General features: G+C 35.7%; 1 protein-coding gene across 1 annotated transcript; it reads right to left on the bottom strand.

The window, feature by feature from the left end:
* Nucleotides 1-6,732: 6,732 nt before the first annotated feature.
* FGB (fibrinogen beta chain) lies at nt 6,733-14,650 on the bottom strand. Its single transcript, XM_026499071.4, has 9 exons — nt 14,479-14,650; nt 14,225-14,245; nt 11,634-11,825; nt 10,980-11,163; nt 9,591-9,818; nt 8,936-9,049; nt 8,455-8,580; nt 7,967-8,252; nt 6,733-7,367 (listed from the first exon to the last, which is right to left on the bottom strand). The coding sequence occupies exons 1-9, from the start codon at nt 14,548-14,550 to the stop codon at nt 7,136-7,138; spliced, it is 1,455 nt and encodes a 484-aa protein (XP_026354856.3). The 5' UTR covers nt 14,551-14,650; the 3' UTR covers nt 6,733-7,135.
* Between the last annotated feature and the right edge of the window lie 7,615 nt (nt 14,651-22,265).

The raw sequence follows: 22,265 nt of genomic DNA, 5'->3' as shown, positions 1-22,265 counted from the left end.
CATAGCTTTTCAGTGAAAAGCTCCCTCTTGCCCTCCACTTTTGTCTTTTTTTTAAGCCAAAAAAAAAAAAAGTTCCTTCCAGGTTTTACTTCTTTTGTTTGTTCTAGGGGCTTTAGAAAAGTCTTTCTTAATTTCTAATTAGTTGCTTTTTTAGGGGATTAGGGTGAGTCATCTTTCTTTTCTCTACAAGCCTGAACTCGTGTGGAATTAGTGAGTCATCTTTTAATTATTAATTTCCAAGTATTTCATTATATAATGCCCCCACCTTTTTTTTACTTATTTCATGCTTTTGGAAATGAAGTCTACCTTGTCCAATGTTAATATTGTCATCACTCCCAATTTCGTTGTATCTTTTCATGTCACTTTGTTTAGAAGCCTTTCCTGAAGTAATAGATTTTATTTTAAAACACAATTTTATTTTAGATTTACTTTTTGTTTTGTTGTAGTTTCTCCTTTCTTTAACTCTTTTCCTGTGGTTCTTTTACTTTTAAACTGTACTTCTTACTTAATTTAGAAGTTACTTAATTTAGAAGTTACTTAATTTAGAAGTTGTTCTTATAAATAATGAACTTTTTAAAAACCACTTTTATTTTATATTTACCTTTAACATTTTTTTGTTTCTTCCTTCCTTAACTTCTGCTGAATTCCTCATGGTGCTTTTCCCCCTCTAATGCTATTCCCTCTTACTCTGCAAGCTTTACTTGGGTTAGACATCTGAACATAACCCCTTGTTGAATGAACGAATAGGTAAAGGAAGGCATAAAATGGAGATGAACCTGAAAGTGTTGCCATGAAAGCACATGGTTTTTAAATATTTCTGCCAGAGAGGAAAACGCTGAATTTGGGATTTTGACCCCGAGTAAGGAATGGAATAAATGTCCAACTGTATTTTAATTTGACATCGGCATGGATGGGCCTTCATCATTTAGCCCATAGCTGTCCTTCAGCATGAAATGGTACATGAAGAAAACATGAAGAATCTTAATTAATGGCTCTTTTCTTAACTGAAATTCCTATATTTTATTTCTACCACTTCACACAAGGTCTGGGGCAAAGTGATAACCCAACAAAATGTCTGCGAATTAAGGAATCTAGGTGTTCGGTGAAACTTTAAAGGTCATCCAGTTCAACCTCCTCTTACTAAATGCATAAATCCCTTCTATATCTGTTGATGTCATGTTCAATTTTTATTAAAAGAAATTATTCACATTTTGATTCATGTGTTCTGTTTATATATTTGCTTTTAGTTTCTGGAAACCCTTTGGAATAAAGTATTACATTTCCAGGAAAAATTATTAGAATACTTTTGATCAATGATTCCTGGAGTTTCGTTAATAAAGTTGAAAACATTTTATAGGTTGATTTTTCTAGAAAATAGCAGCTTAGGAAGGTTAAATAATGTGATGATAAGGAGCACATGTCGGGGTGAAGCTCACAACTTCTTATATTCTTACAGGCTCAAGCCCTGTAAGTTCCACACATCATTTATTATGAGTTCTAGATGATGGTACCGCAGCTTTAATAAATGTGAGAGTACAGTTGACCCTTGAACAACGCAGGTTTGGACTGAGCCGCCCACTTATACGCGGATCTTTTACAGTATTGTAAATATATTTTATTTTTGTTATGATTTTCTTAGTAATAATTCCTTCAGCTTACTTGATTGTATACTTGAGCGTATAACACATGTAACATATCAAATATGTGCTAATTGTGTTACCAGTAAGGCTTTTGATTAGCGGTAAACTATTAGTAATTAAGTTTTTGGGGAGTCGAAAGTTAAACTTGGGTTTTCTATTCTGTGGGGGGAGGGGTCGGAAATCCTAACCCCTGCATTGTTCAAGAGTCACCTGTATTACACATCCCATTTAATTTTCATTATTTTCCCAGTGTTATTGTTGACCTATTTACACTCTGTCATGGGTTCTCCTTACAACCGATAAAACACATTTCCAAATTAGTTAGCAGACATTAGGGATGTAGCTGGTGAGTCAGAACAAGGCTCACCCAGGGAACTTCAGTAACCTCAAATCATATCTAGAAAAGTCTGAGAGAAAATGATACCATATTAATAGAAGTACATGCAGAATGTGAAAATCATAAACTAAATATTTTTTATACTTGAGTAAAGTAGTATAACATTTACTATTTGCTGAAACAGCTTGAGAAGTAGCAACATTAGGTTTTGGTAGCCATGAATATTATGAAAGTTGCCTGTAGGTAATAAAATTTGCACTTTGGGGATATCATATTTTATCTATTTGTTCACACGTTTATTAATTCATCTATATCCTCTTTTTAATTGAATTTCAAGTACTTGTAAATCTCATTTATGAAGAAAAATCCTTAATTAATTGGGTATGGGGATGGCAAGGGCCTTAAATATCATGGAAGGGAGTAGTACGGTGGGGAATTTGCACCTGGGGTAGAGATTCAAATTAATTCTTATACAAAAGCTGGACATTATGTCCTCCATTTCCGCATAGTATAAGGAGCACTTCAAAATCATGGAGGCAAGAAAATTTAAGATTACATTCTAGGTGTGAGCTAAGGAATACTCAGTTACTAAACAATGATCAGCTTACTCTTCACCTCATCACCGAAGGTGGCTATGTGCTGGTTGCAACATAGCATTCTGGAAAATATTTGCTAAATCCACCTTTGATTCTGTCTACAATAGGTCTATGACCTCAAGGCTAGAGGCCTACATAAGCTCTTACAAAACTGCTTAAAGTATCTCCTTTTGAGAGATAAAGCAAATGTAGCAAACAATTGATGAATCTAGGTGAAGGACATAGAGGTACTCATTAAACTATTCTGGCAATTTCTCTGTAAGACTAGAACTTTTCAAAATACAAACTTGTTAGGTAAATGAATATAATTCAGTCAAAAAACAAACCAAAAAACTTATCGCCTATTGGTCACAGCTTGGTTGGGAAGAGAAAAAGGGTATAGTGGTTAACATTGGTTCCAGTCAAGACTATTTGGATAAGCATATGATTCTTTGAGTCTAATCACTTAGGAAATAAAATTTTTGAATAAACAGAGGGTAATACCATGTTCCCGATTGCTATCCTACACACACAAAGGATGGTTAAGAATTCATACAAAAGTTGATTTGTGCTAATAGAAAAGCAGCAGTAGGGAAAGGACATGAAAAGTAACTCTCAAGAGAAGATAGACAAATGGTCATTAAACATTTTAAGAATCTCTTACTTGCACTAGTAATTAAGATATGAAAATTAAAGCAATTGTCAAAATTTTAATTACAACATTCAGCGTTAATGAGGGAGAAGAACAATAAAAACAAACACCTGTAATTCTGTCTGCCAAAGGTAAATTGGTGCCATTTTTCTGGAGGGTTACTTGGCAATATATATATTTTAAAAATCTTCAGAACACCAACCCCTTTATTTCCTCCAGATATTCTGCTTCTAAAAATTTATTCTAGAAAAAGTAGATAACAATATATATTACATATAATACAGATTATATACATACAGGAAAGGTTATGTAGAAGGATGCTAACTTCAGTGTTACCTTTATTAGAAAAAGGTCAGAAAAATCTAAATTTTAAGTGACAGGGACTTGCTTAAAAATTAGAGTACTTTCACGTGATGGAAAATTTTATAGCCATTAAAAGGAATATTACAGAAAATACCATTAAAGAAGAATATTAAGTAACATGGAAACATTTCCATGACACAATGTGAAAAATTCAAGTGCTAACACATATACAGAATCACAAGAAAAGCATAAACGAGGATAGTAGCTGCTTTACTGTTAGTGTCGAAATTATAAGCGGTTCTACTTTCCTGTATTTCCCAAAATGTCTTCAAATAATGTGTACTACTTTAATCACTTAAAACCACAATTAATGTTGTTAAAAATAAACACCAATTATTCCATTTGCAGGCATAGCTGTAATTAGGCATCAACACATTGTGCGTTCGAGCTGAGTTGAGCAACAGTGGAAGCTCAAGCCATATGCCCCAGGAGGGGGAGGGATGCAATTCAGAAATCAATTTCACCTCAAAGGACAAATGGCAGGTAACATTTTTAAGTTGTTTCTACACTGAAAAACACTTAAAGTCCAACCCTGAAAATCACTTGAACTGAGAGACAACAGAGTAGTGATAATGGTTCCAGCTTTTGAAGACCGTGTTGTTTAACCAAGTCAAGTTTTAAAACATAGGCGATGGCTACCTATGAAATCATGATCATTTCGAAGACGACCCCTTGCCCTCAATGTTGCCTCTTGCCTCATAGTCACCATTTGAATAAAAGAAAGGCTCAATGAGAATGATGGGAGTCTCAGGCAAATGCAAATACAGCTTGTATCAGTCATTCTAATATCTAGGCTCTGGTAGCTGGTGAATCAGATCAAGACCCACCCAGCGAACTCCGTTAACCTCAAATCGGATCAGAGTCTCTTGGGGACATCTATTTAAAAAATGCAGAATCTGAGGCTTTTCCCATGTGGAGCCTCTGACGTAATAAATCTGGGTTGATACCGGGATATCCGTATTGTAAATAAGCCCTGCAGGTGTACACGGTCTACGTGCATGATGTCTGGTGTGCAATGGTTAAACAACAATGTCAGCTCAGCTACTGCGGTTGGCAGTGTGTCACATACCCTACATTTTTGTCCATGGGAAAAATCTGTGTTCAGTTTAAAAGACAATTCCTTAGTCACATTGGTTAGCTGGTTTCCTTGGTTCCTAAATGCAGAGGAACTGGAAGTTTACAACCCAAGTACATATATCCTTTCTAGTTTTTTTATATACTTTGTCTTAATCGTATAATAAAATATATTATGATTCTCATGCCACAGTGTGGGATTAATAGTTTCCAGCTGATCTTTTTATTATCTTCATAAAAGTCATGAGTTAATCTTTTTTGAAACTGTTTTATGTGTTCTAATTCAGGGACACTACCTTTATATTATATTCAAAATTGTGATGTTTGAATGCGCAAAATCAGATAGGTAGGATTTCTTACCAAATAATAACTTAAGAAGGCTTACTTCTTTCTAGATAGACTTAGATATTACACACCATCCAATAATGGTCTCTGTGTTTCTGTAACTTGCACATTAACTAAGAATTGACCATCAGATCGACTACTTTAACGTTTTTTGTTGTTGTTCTTGTTATCTGTGGCTTTGTTTTAAGCTCATTAGATCTTCTGTGAGTCCCTAAGGGGTTGAGCAAAGGTCTGAGGGATACTGCCCTCCAGTTGGGCTCCTGCCCTCTTCCCATCTTCGATTTCATGGGCTTTTGCTATACTCAGTCTTCTTTTTTTTTTCTTTTTTAAAGATTTTGTTTTATTTTATTCGAGAGAGAGCAAAAGCAAGAGAGATCACAGAGGAAGAGGGAGAAACAGACTCACCGCTGAGCAGAGAGCCTGTTGTGGGGCTCCATCCCAGGACCCTGAGATCATGACCTGAGCCAAAGGCAGATGCTTAAACATCTGAGGCACCCAGGCGCCTCTGCTATACTCAGTCTTGCTACAAAAGTTCTACATTCAAGTATTTTGTGTGTTAAGTTTCTGTGTGGGACTTTATTGGAAAATGGGTTCTATGCAAAAGAAGGGGGGTGCTATCCAAGATCTTGATAATCACAGGATTTAGTCGTCCAATATTTATGACCTTATGAAAATCACATTTTCTGACAGGCTGATAATTCTGGAATCAAAGATGAGTAAGAGCTCATGATCAGTAAAGGAGAAAAGTATGTAAAACAGAGAAATTGCAGTTAAACTGAGGCTTAAAAATGAACAGTAATTTCAGATAGTGTTGAGGGAAAGATGCTATTAACAATGGGAGCATCATATAAAAGGGCCTAACGTTCCCCGGGATGGTGGAAAATTCACTGTGACAAGAACGTAGATGTGTAGTGAAGGGGGCAGGAGACGGTGCTGGGACCAAGTAGCAAATCATTCTCACTCCCAGTCAAGGAAATTGGATTTTAGCATTTAGGTAACAAAAGCTGACATTAAGCAGGAAGGTAACTTGGTCAGAATGTCCTATTTTTAGGACCATGTATACGATGGCAGAGTAACAGAGTATAGGTAAGCATGAGACAGAGCCTATGGCAGGGAAACCAGGTAAAAGTTGAAGTTAGATTTGATGAGGAATTAAGAGAGTGACAGCATTTCTATGATAGAAATGAATAACCTCTGCTTAATGCAAGGGTAAGAGGATGAAGCTTCGAGACAGCAAGTTTCTATGAAAATCAGTGGCAAGGATGCTGCATTAGGGAAGGAAAGTCTGGGGCATAGGGTTGCCCAGGGCAGTTGGAGTGAAATGATGGGAGAACAGAAGGTAAAGGAACGATTGCGTTGATATACTCATTACTCGGGAGAAGTAGAAAGAACAGAAAACCCACTATTACTTTAGTTCTATTTTTATCATGTGAAAAACAAAGATCTAATTGAGGTCAATAGGCCTAACTTCCAGGGGCAATAGGCAACTGCTGCTTCCTACCCTACTATTCCTCCCAAAAAACAAATGATGAAGACTGGACCCTCATTGTCCTACTGAGCTTTCTGATCCCAAAGTCTAGCTAAATGGCAGAGACGTTGTTTTCCCATGGTGCAGAGTGAGATTTTGAATCTTCATATGTTCAGTACCAGTTTATTAGCTACTTAAAGTTGTGATTATTCCTCTTTTCTCCCAAGTTCAAAGCCTAACTCATTGGTCATGTGGGTTACAAAATAAGAATACATTAATTTATTGTAACAGAGACTGGTTTAATTAATAAATCTTTTCGAAAGTTTTTTTTGTGTATGGCAGGTCTTACATAAATAAATAGTCTTTAAAGTGGACTTTTGAACAACAAGGACAGAAAATTCCTCTTCCTAATTTGAAGCTTTCCAGAATCAACTGAAACAAATTATGAACACTGTCCACAATGATTGTTTCATTAGTTCTCAGTGAGTTAATATAAATGAAGAATACAAAAGAAAGTCATGTGCCATTTTTAATGTCATTTAGCCTAAATACTTTTCCCAAAAAGTCACACTCACAACATTTGATAGTCTTAGAGGGACACAATGTGTGAAAGAATATTCCAATGACATAATATAAAAAAATGTGTTACATATAGAAGAATAAAAATTTATGTTTTGGGGGTTATTGCCGTGGGAAGAAGGGTCTGATCTTCATAGACATCTTCTTCATTGAATACCAGGACCCCTTCCAGTTCATCCATACCACTCCATCATCTGTGCCATGCTTTGCCATGTCCCAGCTGTAATGTCCACCCCAGTAGTATCTGCCATTTGGATTGGCTGCGTGACATCTGTTATACCACCATCCACCGCCATCTTCTTTAGAACACTGTTTTCTGGGATCTGTAGTTATCCTGAAAGGAAATTTTTGGGGTTATTAGAACTGCAGTGCTGTCGAGTTAATTCTTTGCAAAATACCCACAGAAGGGTACTGGGCACAGTACTCTTTCACTCTGGTTTTAAAAATAAAATGAAACTAAAACACTAAAGGCCTTCTCTGCCCTAGAGCAAAAAAGAGAGAGAACTAGGCCTGGTGACAAGTTCATCTGCATTTGTTTCTTTAAACTGACATGTCAGCTTTCAGCTCCCTTAGTATTAGAGAACCATGGAAAACGAAATGAAGACTCCAATACACATAGTAGAATAGACAGACTTTTCTAAATGCTCACTACTCAGAAGGTAACTGTGCTCTAGTTCCGGTTCCGTCTTTTGTCATTGCATGACCTTGGCTAAGTTACTTTGTCTCTCTAAACTTCATCTGTCAAATGAGGAAAATAATGACAACCTTACAGCAGAAATGGTTTAGAGTGACACCTGAAGAGCTTGGTATGGCGGCTAAGGCCCAGGCGGCACCCAAGAAATGATAGTTATGGATAACACGAGCTTCCATTAAGGATCCCAATCACAACATTCATAGTGGCTTTTAAAGCAGGGTTAAAGACATCACACTTACCAGCCATCATTGTCCCTGTCGTATGTGCTGAAGTACATTCCGTTGTGAATGGTCATGGTTTGATTCTCTCCAACCAGTTGAGAAGCTCCTTCTATGAGGGCATTGCCAGCTGTTCCCTTATATTTGCTCACGGACAGTTGGTATTTGTTGGCCTCATTCTGTATAGTGAATCCTCCATAGAGGGCCTTCACCTTGTCGCCTTTCCAGTCCTCCATTTCAATCAAAAGTTCTGTGGGTCCCATGTTGGTAAGCTGGCTAATTTTATCATTTCCAAGCCAATACTCACCTAAAAAATAAATAAATAAAATCTCACCAAAAATGACACCTTTGGAAATTAAAAACTGCCTTCCTTCCCTTATCTTTAGTTTTACAATATTTTTGTAAACTCTTCTTAACCTCCTAAAAACAGACTCCCAGCACTATATTTTTTAAATGGAAATAAAAAAATTTTTCAACAGGATGATTTATTTTGTACTCCCAGTTTTTACCTGGTAGACCACAGTATTTTTTCCCTTCGGCATTGGTTGCAATATTTCCAAATCCTTGTTTATATGGATCCCATTTCCTGCCAAAGTCAACACTACCATCTTGACGGTTCTGAATTACTGTCCATCCTTTGGTTGAAAGAAACAAAAATGACGCATATTAACCAATAACAAATAATCTCACTTGGGGGGAATGTCTGAATTCCTCACCTATTTATTTTATGTCCCCTTATGTTTAGTGCTTCAAAATAGATACAATAAGGAAATAAATATGAAAGGAAAACTTAAAATCTTTGGAGACCTCAAGTGCTTTATCTTACCCCACATCGTGAATCATAGATATTTCATAACCTTTAAAATATCGGGTTAAGTTCCAAGTCAAATGGCTCATTGTTAGTTATGTTGAAGCTAGGTCTTATTTCTTGGCATTTTATGGCATCAAAATAATTATAGCATAATAGGTGAACAACTATCAAATCCTTACCTCCATTCTCTGTGGTCATGTCACAGTATACTCTGTATGGTATGATAGAACTGTGAGGCTGAATGAGATACATTTCAGATGTTTCACCTCCATTCCTGATAATTTCCTCACATTCTGCAAACATAAGAGAACAAATACTCAGGGAACTACAGCATAACTCCTTGGTCTTTAGTCATCAATTTTATAAGATAACTGATGACGCAGGTTACTGAGGAATGTTTTATTAGACAGTTGAGAATGAATTATAGAAATTGAATCATCCTTTTCCTGAAAATCAAACTCAGTTTTGAGTTCTATTTCCCAAGGGGATGAAACAAGCCCTTCTCCACCTTTTATGTCCTAGGATATACATAACCGGCCAGAACACACGGGATGGAGAAACTCCTACGCCTACCCGTGCTTCTGCCACCTATCCAAGCAAACATGCGCATTAGCCAGGTGGAGCTACCACCATCATTATATTACATCCAATTCATCAAAAACTGGCGAATACATTAGGCTAAGTCAGAACACAGCTTGCTAGGGATATCTTCATGATGTGTTCTTATGTCATTGGGATTGGTTGGGGAAGAGCCACTAAGATTTTTCCAGTTCTCTTATCTTTAGAGAGTATTTGTTCTGGAACCCTCTGGAAATATGTTTATTAACTGGTTACCTTTGCCAGACACCACAGGAATATTGCAGCTGACTGTGCATGGGGTGCGGCAGTATTCCATCTGAGCTGAAACATCAGATTCTAATTTTTGTATTTTGCTTCTCAAGTTTTCCAGGATTGAACGGAGCACACGAAGGTTAGTTGGGACATTGCTGTTCACAGTCTCCTCTATATATAATTGGTGCTTTTCCAGCTCAGAGGAGTACTCGTTTACTGCATTTTCATTATCTGCAAAAATGAAATTATGAAGGAATGGTAAGCATTTTCTCCCAACAAAAAAACTACAGGTATTCAACCATACAGTTGTGATTTTAATTTTCTGAGAATAAGTTAACAGACACAGAGCTACTGTCATGACATGTAGTTGTACTAGAGAAAATTATTTCGTCCATGACATATACAAATTAACATGAAGTCTAGCTACTAATTTACCTTAGGTGTAAGCTAAAAATTATGCTTAGTGATAAGTACAAAAAGTTCTTTATTTCTCTGGTGGGGAAAAGAGGAGAAAGCAGTGTTTAGGCCTCCCATCTCAGAAGTTCAACATCGTGTGGATACACTCAATTTACTTATTCATCTCACATAAGTACAGTAGAGCCTTGAAATTTACAAGAAGAATGTCATGATGCCTTTGAAAAATGTCCAAATTTGGATAAGCTACTCACTGAGATGCCTATGCTAGGCTTACTCACTAGCTGATTCCTTTTTTTTTTTTTTTTTTAAGATTTTATTTGTTTATTTGACAGAGAGAGACAGCCAGCGAGAGAGGGAACACAAGCAGGGGGAGTGGGAGAGGAAGAAGCAGGCTCCCAGGACAGGAGCCTGACGTGGGGCTCGATCCCGGGACTCCGGGATCACGCCCTGAGCCGAAGGCAGACGCTTAACGACTACGCCACCCAGGCGCCCCTCACTAGCTGATTCCTAACCACCCAGCCAATAGCACTTCACAGTCAGATCTCAAGAGTCAAAGATTTGGTAGCACTATCTGCAGCACAATTGAGTATGTCATAGACCACCTTCTTGTGTTCAAAACCTGAAGTATTAAGTCTATAAGCGCTAAGGTTGACTCTGAATATTGTCTTCTGATTCACACATTTCTTATAGAATGAAAATAAGGACGTCATGGTGAATTTTTCATAGAAAATGATTCTAGCTGAGAACTGCTGAATAGTGCTTATATGGCAAGAGGCAGGTAAAGGTGGCTAAGTGAGAACCTTAGGGTAATCAGGCTCATCCTGAAAGCAGTAGGATGCTATTTAGGCAATAATAATAACAATAATAATAATAATAATCTAGAAATGTTGATCTTCTCAGAATCATGCTTTCCCATGGCAGTTCAAGAAGTTCCAATTTCATAGCAGTAGCAAACATAAAACACAGGATATCTACCTATTACTTGTTTCTGCCTGTCTTTCCACATCTCTTTTAGCAGAGTTATATACTGAAAGGTGCTAGAAGAGGACTGGGACACAGACTCCACATTGTTATTTAACTCATCTACGCTTTTTCTGATTGGTCTTTCCTGTTTTACCAAAGTATCTTGCAACTGACATCCTGTAGGACACAACACTCCCTGCAAACAAAGAAAATAGTGAGCATTAGATAAAGGATTCAGATTATGGGTATTTGTGAAAATAGTACATGGTGAAAATTCAATGATATCATTAGCCAATATAAAAACTTGTAATTTGATTTTCTGTATGTAAGTCCAGAAATTCTAGAGTCCTCAACATAATCCTGTGAAGATTAAAATTAGTCCTTACCATAGAATAAATACAACGGGACTATGAAAATTTTACCACCTGAAAAAATGAGGTGGGCAAAATACAAAATTAAGAACATTTTTTACAGTTTTGGGCTCAGACTGAAGAAGACTAAAAAGGAACCTTAACCAAAGGCCCAATAAGTTTTGTAGTTATTTCCAAAATAAAGAAACAAAATAACGATGATGATGTGGGTCAAGGCAACATTAGGAAGCCATGATGAAGATTGGCATTCTCTGCATGGGAGACCCATCAGGACAAGAAACATCAATGTACCCACCAGGTCTGGGTCAGCATGAAGACAGCCCCCAGCATCAGGGGCTTTTCTTTCTACTTTCTTTTGGCCGGCCACTGCTTTGGATGGACGAGCCCGATAGCCACCTCCACTGATGGGAGGTGGGGCAGGTCTCAGGGTGGGAACCTCTTCCCTCTTCTTGTCAAGGGGCCGGTGACCACGGGCATCGACAGTGGCCTTCAGGAAACCAGGCAGAAATACAATGTAAAGTGTTATCGAAGATTTGACATGGAACTATTCCAATACACTCAATTTATAATTTAGTTATCACATGATTCATGGTTTTCTTAAGGTCCATCAACTGGCTAGTCACTGTTGGTAAATCAATAGGCTGCTTAGGTCTCTTTAGTAACAATAGAAAGAAAAACTGCATGTAAAGCTATTGTCCTGGAGGAGTTTTTAAAAAGCCTGAAAATAAAGCTGCATCAGATCGTGAATAGTAATGACCTCAGATTCCTGATACTCATACACTGAAATACATAGAATAATAAGGCATCTACACTGTCAGGAGGAATAAATATTCTCAAGCCATCCGGATTACTAAATTCCTGTAATCATTGTTCATGATTTTCCCGCTTTCAGTTTTTATGAATTGATTAGTTTGCCTAACTCCTATATAACAATATTTAAGAACCAATACAGATTTATTCCAAGTGACATTTACTTGGGATTTATTTGTAATAAGACAATCTTTGACTCAAGCATGTTTGAAGAGGAATAAGGGACTCTGGAGCCAGACTGCTTGGGTTCAAATCTTGACCCTACCACTTACTGGCTACCAAATCTTGGGCAAGTTATGATATATGTGCTCTAGTTCCCTTTTCAAATAGGGATAATAATAGTATCTGCTGTGTAAGACGATTGTAAGGGTTAAACGACTTTGCATGTGACACCCTCCAGAGAGCACCTGACACATAGTAAGTACTCACTCTTTCTATCGCAATAACACATAATAGATACTACAGTTCAAAAGGCTTCTCCGCTACTAATTCCAATCTTATTCCTGTTTTATATCCACGAAATGATTTCTTAAATCATTCTCTTGAAATTTCCTTCATGATTTCTTTATCAAACACCATAATTTTCTCATACCTAAAATAATTCTCAAGGTACGTGATTAAAATTATTTGCCAACTTAAAAAATAGTACATTAAAAGACAATGAAGTGGAAAATAGGCAATGCAATGTAAAAGTGTTGGCTGGGATTAACTTTATTGGCATGTGGTCTTTGTCAGCAATCACACTTTTGGGGGCTTATTACAAGTTAACAAATGGCTAGATGTGAAGCAGAGGCTAAACCCTCTAGAGATTCTGTGAGCCTAGATGTCATGCCATGACTCTATTTTGAATTTTACTGTCATTTATTCATTAAGTTATAATGATATTTAACATTTAATGAGAGTGTGCTTTCAACCCAGGCAAGTTGGCCCCAGATCCGCCTGCTGAATCACTATAGTATCGGGGTATGTGTGATTGTAATAAAAATAATAACGTGTGAAGAGTTGGGGAAAATATATATATTTCATGTGGTCCTCGTCTGTTCTACCAGGAATTTTATGCAATGTGACTCACCTTTTATTGCAAATGAAATTATAATAGAAGAAAAATATTTTCTTTCTATTTCATAGTGCCGTTACAGAGGTAGCATTGATGGTCTAGCTTTACCAGAGAAAGGGAAATTAAAACTATTTAAAGAAATTCTATGGGTATTTAGGTTCATGAAGATCACTTAGTGAAATAACAAAAACTAGAAAATCCATTTGGGAGCCTAAACTAGTAAACTCTCTCTGTAAGGATTAGCTGGTGAGTAGAAATGTAAAAGTTCTTAGCCAAGTATTTACAAAAGTTCACTCTTACACATTCTTTACATTCTTTTTACCTAATGCAATTAACCAGACAACTATCTTTTTATCTGTATGGTTTGATAATCAAAACAACTTAAGTTCCCTTCAAATTTAACATATAATCTGAACAAATCACTTCCTTTAAGTATTATCGTATACTTTTTTTTTTATCGTATACTCTTATTTCTAGTGTGACTGTCTGTGTTATATACAAAAAATTTGATCACGATTCATTTGAGAATAAAATTAAAATCCTTCAAGTATTTATCACCCTAAATGCATTTCTGTATTTTTGTTCTCTTCAAACCAAGAGAAATAAATCTGCAAAGAGAGTAGTTGAGGAAGAACTGTTCTACAGATGAATAACTTATACTGAACTATGTGTTTCATAACTATTAATAATAACAATAAATACTACTTATGATTTAGCTTTTTCTCACTTGAAAAAAAAACAATTATTTCATTTTCTATCACTGTACTTGGTCTATTCTACTTTTAGATTAGTTAGTTTACAATTTTCATTCATAAGTCACCAGTAATTTCAGGAACTATATATTACTCTCCTTCACCAAAGAGTAATCTACCACAGCTTTTTTCTCTTAAAATACTGATTTTTCATTATTTTATAGTCTGCAAAATTCTCAGATTTGTCCTCATAACTGTAAAAACATATTGCTAGAATTAAATGACAATCACAGTACTCAGGATAACAAGTAAGAAAAGCAATCTTACCACAACTTTGTCTCCTTCATCCTGGGAAGATAAAGGTAAGAAACAAGAAAACAAGAAATCATTATTTTGTTTTTATGTAAGAAATACTATAGAAATACTATGTAACATTCTTTAAGTAAAATGGGTCCCTGAGATTAACAATTCAATTTCATAACTAAAATCAAGGTTAATTTCATTAAAATATTTATATGATTACATTGTTATATTTTATATTAATAATATTAGTAATAATATAATAAGTTTAAAATAGTCACCAAATCGTCATAATATTGAGCTTGTGACTTAACAATAAAAACACACAATAGTAGCAATAACAGATTCTTCATGGTTTTAAATTTTTGGAAGTTCCAAGAAACCGTCCTTTGCTTGTGGATTTCACTGAGAGATCTTCAATCCTATATATAGCTGAGTCCTTTGTTACGCCTCACTTTAGAAATGGTTACCTTCCTTAGTTAATATTTAACGTTTTGGTTCACTTGTTGGCTGAACCATTTTATCACTTAAGCAACATCTTCCCAGTAAGACTTATTTACTTGTCATATAACTAGTCTCTGTTGGCTGAATTTAGAAACACCACAGTTCTTTATTGGACAATAAGAGGGAAAATTAGGACATTCCTCAAAGAAATGTGTATCACCTTTCCAGTAAATTAGCGTAGAAGTTCACAAGGAATGTGTGAAGAAATAAGTATTTTTCACCTAAGCACAAAAATCTGGACCTACTCACAAGGAATCCACTAAAACTGTGAGTTCATAAAAAGTATAGCACAAATGTTTATGCTTTGAGGCAATCATGTAATTAAGTTTTAAGAGGCCAATACATTAAAAATAATATTATAGCACCATGCATTTATCCTTTCTTTTAGACGTTAATCAGAACAAGAAAATTACAACTCATGCCTTATACTCTGAGAGACATCAAAAGGAAAATGTCAACTTCTCTTTTTGCTCTCACTTCTTTCCACAGTTTGCCCTTTAGTGATACAAGTTAAAGTGTTCAAAAAAATTCCAAACACTGTTAAAATAACTGAGGGAGCACAGATTCCTAAATCAAAATCATTATTGTTGTGATTGGACACATAATTAACATTTTATATTTATATCACATTATATATATTTTACAGTGCATTTTATTGTTTATAAAGACAATGTTAGTTTACCATTAGTGAAGCCTTCATACATCTATTTCAAATAGAGGCTCAGACACTTAATGTGGTCCATCATCACTTCCTGTAAGCCACCAAATCCCCAGCTCTCATCTTTTTATTTATTTGTTGCAATCACGATTAGCAACTCCTACAAGAATCAATGGGGAACTCAAAGTCAACAACACAAATCCCAGAAAGTGTGTTGCTTTATAGCATTTTCTGTGTGTGCATGCGTATGTGTGTGTTTGTGTTTAGTAGGGAAAGTAAAACATTCTCATGACATTTAAAAAGTAATGTTTTGGAAGATAGCAGGTTATCCAGGTTTAAGTCAGGAGAGTATGTTTTTAATCGAGGTAGGGTTGACATAAAATATTAAATTAGTTTCAGGTATACGACATAGTGATTCTACAATTATATGTATGTTAGGAAATGTTCACCAAGGTAACCACCAGTCACCATACACAGTTATTACAATGTTATCGACTTTATTTCTTACCTGTACTTTTCATCCCCGTGACTTAGTTTATAATGCAAATTTGTACCTCTTAAACCCTTCACCTATAAATCATGCTTGCAAGCAGGTTCTTGATAATGGTATGAGACCCACTAAATTATTTTCTTCTCTGGGCAGCAGAGATTGCACCCCCAAATTCTTTTAACTCAAATTTGCAGAAGCAAAGTATTGAGTTTAAATTAAGTAAAATACCTCGCTGGATTTTTCCAAATTTGTCTCTCATTAATCAGTACTGAGTAAATATTGTATTTTAAGATCAGCTTAGTTTTAATTTTTCTTAGAAGAATACACACCCGACCATAAAAGCAAATATATGTGTGTATTAATTTAAAAGAGATGCAAGAACATTTCTCTTTGAAGTAAAACTGAGCAAAAGCTCATTTTAATAATCTGGACAGGGTCTTATGTTAATGTCAGATTCTTGCTGATTTGAAAAGACTATCTGATAAGTAGACTAAAACAATTTTTTTTCTTTTAAGGTAACATTATCAGACTATTCATTTTCAAGCACTGAAACTAGCAATAGAACCATTATTTAATTTTCAGAAGTTTGTTGATGTTCAAGTTCCTTCTGGCATTTAATAGAATCTTGTACAACATTAAAATAAAAATTCCTTTAAAATTCCCACCTTTTTCTACTCTGACTGGCATTCTTCCCATCATCAACAGAAAGGTGGAGGACGGAAACTACTAGAATGTATGTTCCAGAGGAGCAGAGACTTAATGTTTGTTTTACAAATAGTTCTTGAAAACCTCCTTTGTGACAGGTAGTATGCTAGAGGCTGGGGACACATTTGTGAGCAAGATTGACATGGCAAGCATTCAATAAAAAACTGGAGAATGAATGAGTGAACCAGCTTTCCCTGAAACGTGCCTCAGAAGCCAAGTCCTGATAATCATTTATCGTCCTTAATTCCTGAAACCACGAAGTTCTTTGGTGATGAAACTGAGGCTCCGAGAGGTTAAGCAAACTCCCCAAGGCATTCAGGTAGTAAGTGCGGGAACCAGGACTTGACCCAGGACTGTCTGAGCCTATAGTCCATGCTCGCTGCCCATTATGTCATATTGCCCAACAAAATATAAACATTATAAAGAATTTATCAGTAGCTTTTTTGTGTGTTTGTTGTTGTTGTTATTTTGGCCATCCCATGTCTCGGGGCTATACTGTCTCAGACCAGCTCACTCATTCTTAGCCTTTATTTGCACCCTGATATATGCATGTGGGTGTGGCTATTCTTGCTTACGTGAAAGGCATGACCAACGCAGTGATAATAACTATGAGTTTTTAAAATTCCAGTTCTTGTGAGATATCTTTTCCTCCTGAGTTATATACAGCTACACTAACACTCTAAAGTGCCTAATATTACAAAGTAAATTACCATATTTTCAAAGAGAAAAATATATTTGTAGATACTCTGCTTATAAAAACACTTAAATTTTTTAAAATGTTGATGCTATTGGTGGAGGAGGAAGGGAGTACTATTTGTTCAGTTAAATTTTCAGGTCAATAGTGCAGTGTTCTTCCTATTAGCTGAAACCGTTACATAAGTCAAGGGCAGTAAATCAGTGACAGAGATGACAGATAATCTGTCCTGCCCGGCAGCTCTCTGGCATGAGGGGCAGACGTGTGGGCACTGATTGTCAATGCACTTGCTGATACCTTTACAATTCTTCAGGCCCAGTCTATAGAACACAAGGCAATCTGTGTTCATCAAATATTTATAGAGCTCTTACTGTGTGGAAGTAGTATGCTGGGGGCCAAGGATATTTTGGTGAACAAGGTAGACAAAGTGCCCTCTAATCATGAAGCTTTATGCCTACAGTGAAAGACAGAAAATTAGAACTACTTGTAATAACGCATTGAGCCTAAGTCAGGGAAAGGTGAGGCTTTGGGAATAGTAACTTAGGGACCTAACCTCCATCAGAGGGAAAAGGGACTTGAAAGGAAAAGGCTTTTGGGCTTGAAACTCGTTGTTTGAATGACTGTGTGGTTTATGTCACACCCTTGGCACGTGCTAAGTATTTTATAAATATCTATGAAACAAGTTTATGAATGAGTGAATGATTAAATGAATAAAATACTGATTCTCTTTGTCTAAATAGCCATAACATTTGAGAAACGATACTAAATCATTATTAGTCTTTATGTATTTTTCTCGTCTTATCCTGAGCTACAGTTTGAGAACCACTATCCAAGAGGAAATTAATATGCAAGAGCTGGAGGCTAACTTGGACCAGAGCTTTGATGGGCAAGCCTGAGACCAGTATCACAATGACAGTTGTAATTGGTTAGCCATTTGCAATGGGAAAGCGTCTTGCAGGGACGAAGAGAAGGGGCTAGCACTGTCTCTTGGAGAGAGTCTCCCTCTATTGACTTGAAAGATACCAGTTTGCTTTCCTGAAGGAAGCTGGTATAGAGCATGGCAACAGGGGAAAAACAAGCACATTTTCTTCACCCCATGCCAATCATAAGAGCCAGAGAAAAGACAGAGATGCTCTTCTCCTCCTGCCACATTGATACTCAAAACCACAAGGCTATGATGAACACCTGTTAGAGTGCAGCTCCTTTCTCCTGGAATGACCCTTGAAACACAGGGCTCCAGTGATCCTGTTAGTATAGTGATACCCTGACCCTCTAGCCGCAGATGCTTGAGCTGGTGGTAGATTTCTTCCCTAAGGTAGCCCTATCAGCTTCTCTCCCCCAATTTAATGTTTTCAAAGGAAAAAAGCAAAGAATTGGGTTGACTGACCTGATGTCGCATTCATAGCAGTATTCCAGAGAGAGAGCCTACCAACTTTGGCAGCGGAAGTAATCAAAACCTCTAACCTTGATTATTTGATTATTCTGTCAAATTTGTGAGATACCTGATGTCCTTCTAATAGTACCCATTCCCCTGTTATCTTTTGGTAAGATGGCTTCTGGAGCTTGCTGAACTAATCCAAAGGGAAAATTAAAATCAAATTTTTAGGAATCAGACTATTTTTTAAGCATACATTTCACATTAGATGGAAAAGCTGTGTTTTCAAACAATGCAATAAATCACTAAAGGTTTTTATACTTAAAGTGTATAGTACCAGCAGTAAAATCTGTAGAAAATAAAAACTTTTATTTTATTTTGGAGTATTTTAGTAACATTCACTTAAAAAATCTTTCACTAATTAGTAACTATTTCTTGAATTAAAAGTATTTTCCATAAAACATGCTCAGGATTATATTAATGGCATAGCAGACATTTATAATTCTGACTTTTCCAATCCAAGAATAACTGTCCATTTTCCTTGATGCAAATCTTTTTTGGGAGGTATGACCCTGAAATATCTTTCTATGTCTTGCACATTTTCCATTTATTGCTGTTATAAATAAGATGACCTCCCCCATTATATTTTAACTGTATATATGAAAGCTATTGATTTTTTTAATATTACTTTGTATTCCGCTCTCTTAGTGAGTTCTCTTGTTGTTTCCAGTAGTTCTCTTGTTTTTCCAGTTGATTTCTTGTTTGTTTGTTTGTTTGTTTTAGGTATACAATCATGCCATTTGCAAATACAGATAACTTTACTTTATTATTTCCCATGTTACACATCTATTTCTTTCTGTTGTCTAACTTCATGATTAATATTTTCAGGAAAAAAATAAGTGTGGATAATAATAGTGATAGCAAGAATTGTTGTCTTGTGACTAAGAGAATGTTTTTAAAGTTTATCCATAAACATAATGCTAGTTTTTGATAGTTTATTTTTAAAAGAAAGCTTAAAAATGCCTAAATTATAGTAGGGATATATTCAAACAATCAAAATGCCTTAATCTTCTTAATTATTGATGTCAAGAAGGTTTTCTGACAACTAAACCCATTTTTGAAAAAGAATATATTTTTACAAATAAATTAGTATCTCTTAATTTAATGTCAGAGCTATAAACGAGATAAAATGTGGCACTAACTTACCTAAAGATAGTGGAGAATAATTCATTTTCATAAAATTTACAATGATCAGAAAGACAGACTGTCCTCATACAAGCAATTCTCTGCCTTACATACAGGAAATTTAGGAAAGGGTTAAGATTAAATGATTTGTTGTTGAAATAGTGCATCTTTTCATGAGTGAGCACATAATATACACATACAATGACACACAATGTCTTTCATTACAGATTTGATACCTGCAACCCCACATCAAAATTAAGGTCTCAGTGCCTTCCATCCCTACATTTAAGTGTCTAAAATTTAACACCTTACTTATTCAACCATTCAATAAATATTGAAAGTCTACCAGTTGCAAGTTATCCAATTATTGGGTGTGTGATAATGAATATCACCCCATACTCCCCCCATATGTCCACTGGAGAACACAGATAATTAAACAAACACTACTATCAAACATGGTAGTATATGCGCTCAGCTGAGAAATCTGGAAATGTCACGTTGCTGTATTTTCTGTGTCAGCAAAAACACTGACACATTTTTGCAAAATATAAACACAAGAAGAGATAAATTATGAGTCATGATCATGTTCAATTTGGCACATGTTTTTGTGACATGGGATGGGACTTCACAAAGTAGGAGCAAAAACTCTGATAAGCAACACTTCCCTTCTCTCTCTGTCACGAATCACACCCCTCGCCAAGATATTTATAATTGACAGTGCAGCTTTATTATGTCCCAGTCCTTTCTCACTGTTTCCTGTGGTCCCAGAAGCTTTCCTCTTAACTCTGTTACTAGAAATCACTTGCTAACGCTACCTCAGCATTTGGGCCCATTCTTAGCATTGTAATAAACGAAGACCAAACTCCTGGAATAAATGCCCAAGTATTCTTCTTAACTGGTTCTGACCTTAGAAATTAAAAAAGAAATGATAACTTCCACCATTCCTCCCTTTTGAATTAGTGAAGAACTACAAATCTGAAGTTCATGGGGAAAAGGACATATTGAGTCAAACAAGTCTAAAGAATATTGTATGTAAAGAGAGTTGTGACTACAGAGATTATATATTTAACCCTCTAAACTGAAAGAAACAAGAAATAATATCCATCTTTTTATGAGTATAAAAATCAGAAAACATTTTCAATGAAAAATCTGATAAAAAGTTGAAAAGGACACTGAAATCTATACTCATGTGACCTCTTCTCACTTACTTAAGGGCAAACAAAGGACGCAAGTATCTGAAAGAGAATGAAGGGATCTCATATACTGGTGAGCTAAAAAACTAGATTAATAAAGAGAGGTCATTCTTTAAAATTTGTGCTATTGGTTTTACACAGACCTCATATTTACATTAATAAATTATTCACCATAATTTAGGTGGTGAACTCCTCTTATCCTTATGAAGATAAGGGAAAAATCCTTATTAGGGACAATCCTCCTATTATTATAAAGAGCAGCAGTGACCCCTACTGCTCAAATAACGCAGTCCTGGCAGTCCACCAGGACGGAGATTCTTGACCTTTCCTGGGTCCTAGATCTTTTTATGAACCGAGAAATCTATGGGTTCTTTTACAAAAAACAAAAAACAAAAAGAAAACTCAGGCTCTGATATAAATATAAGATTTGCATACAACACAGGTAATTCATAGATCCATGAGCTACATAAGTGGGTCACTGAGCTCTATTTGTCTATCTAAAACTTTTAGGTGGATAATTTAATTCTATAAATTCAACAGAGCTTTTTAAAAGAAGCATAATCTAGTGCAATTTACCTCAAATATTACAATGTTTTTATGAGTCTGGGTTTATAAAATTTTTCCAGGACAATTAACATGTCAATAGGCCCAACAAGACAGTTATTATATTGCCATAGGAATATTAGAATATTGCTTACATTTCCCGAATTTTATTGCTTTTTAAAATCATATTCTTTTGTATAGTTATCTATGGGGAAGTTATAAGATGATCTAGCTTCCTAAGTATATATTTTTACAATTATGGAATTTCTTTGCAAGGCCTACCACGAGTGGCCACTGTTACAGAAAATTAATTTGTAGGCCAAACTCACACTCAAATTCAAAGTTGATTGTATTTTCAAGTAGAAACATGACCTTAATGGTTTTGATTAATTAAAACTCAATGAATTTCTAATGAGATTATCAATTCACATTGCTATACTTTTGATAAGATTTTTTCCCCCTCTCAAAGCATATGCTGTATGCTCTGGGGGGATCACTGGAATAGAGTAGGTTAAGGAACAAGCAATGCCAGTGAAATGTTTGTCTATCAAGTTTACAAGTGTTCACCTCCATCAATTTTTCTTTTTACATAGAAAAGTAATGGGGCAGGACGGATAGAAAACTGCATTTTACCCGAGTGAAAAACAAGATAAAATACCCAATACTTTGGCACCAGGATGTATATAAATAAAAATGGTTCAAGTCTTCAGTTGTGTCTCTT

Source organism: Ursus arctos, unplaced genomic scaffold, assembly GCF_023065955.2.
Source record: "Ursus arctos isolate Adak ecotype North America unplaced genomic scaffold, UrsArc2.0 scaffold_11, whole genome shotgun sequence".
NCBI lineage: Eukaryota > Metazoa > Chordata > Mammalia > Carnivora > Ursidae > Ursus > Ursus arctos.
Note: the sequence above shows the minus strand (reverse complement) of the source record. Positions and strands in the feature narration are given on the sequence as shown.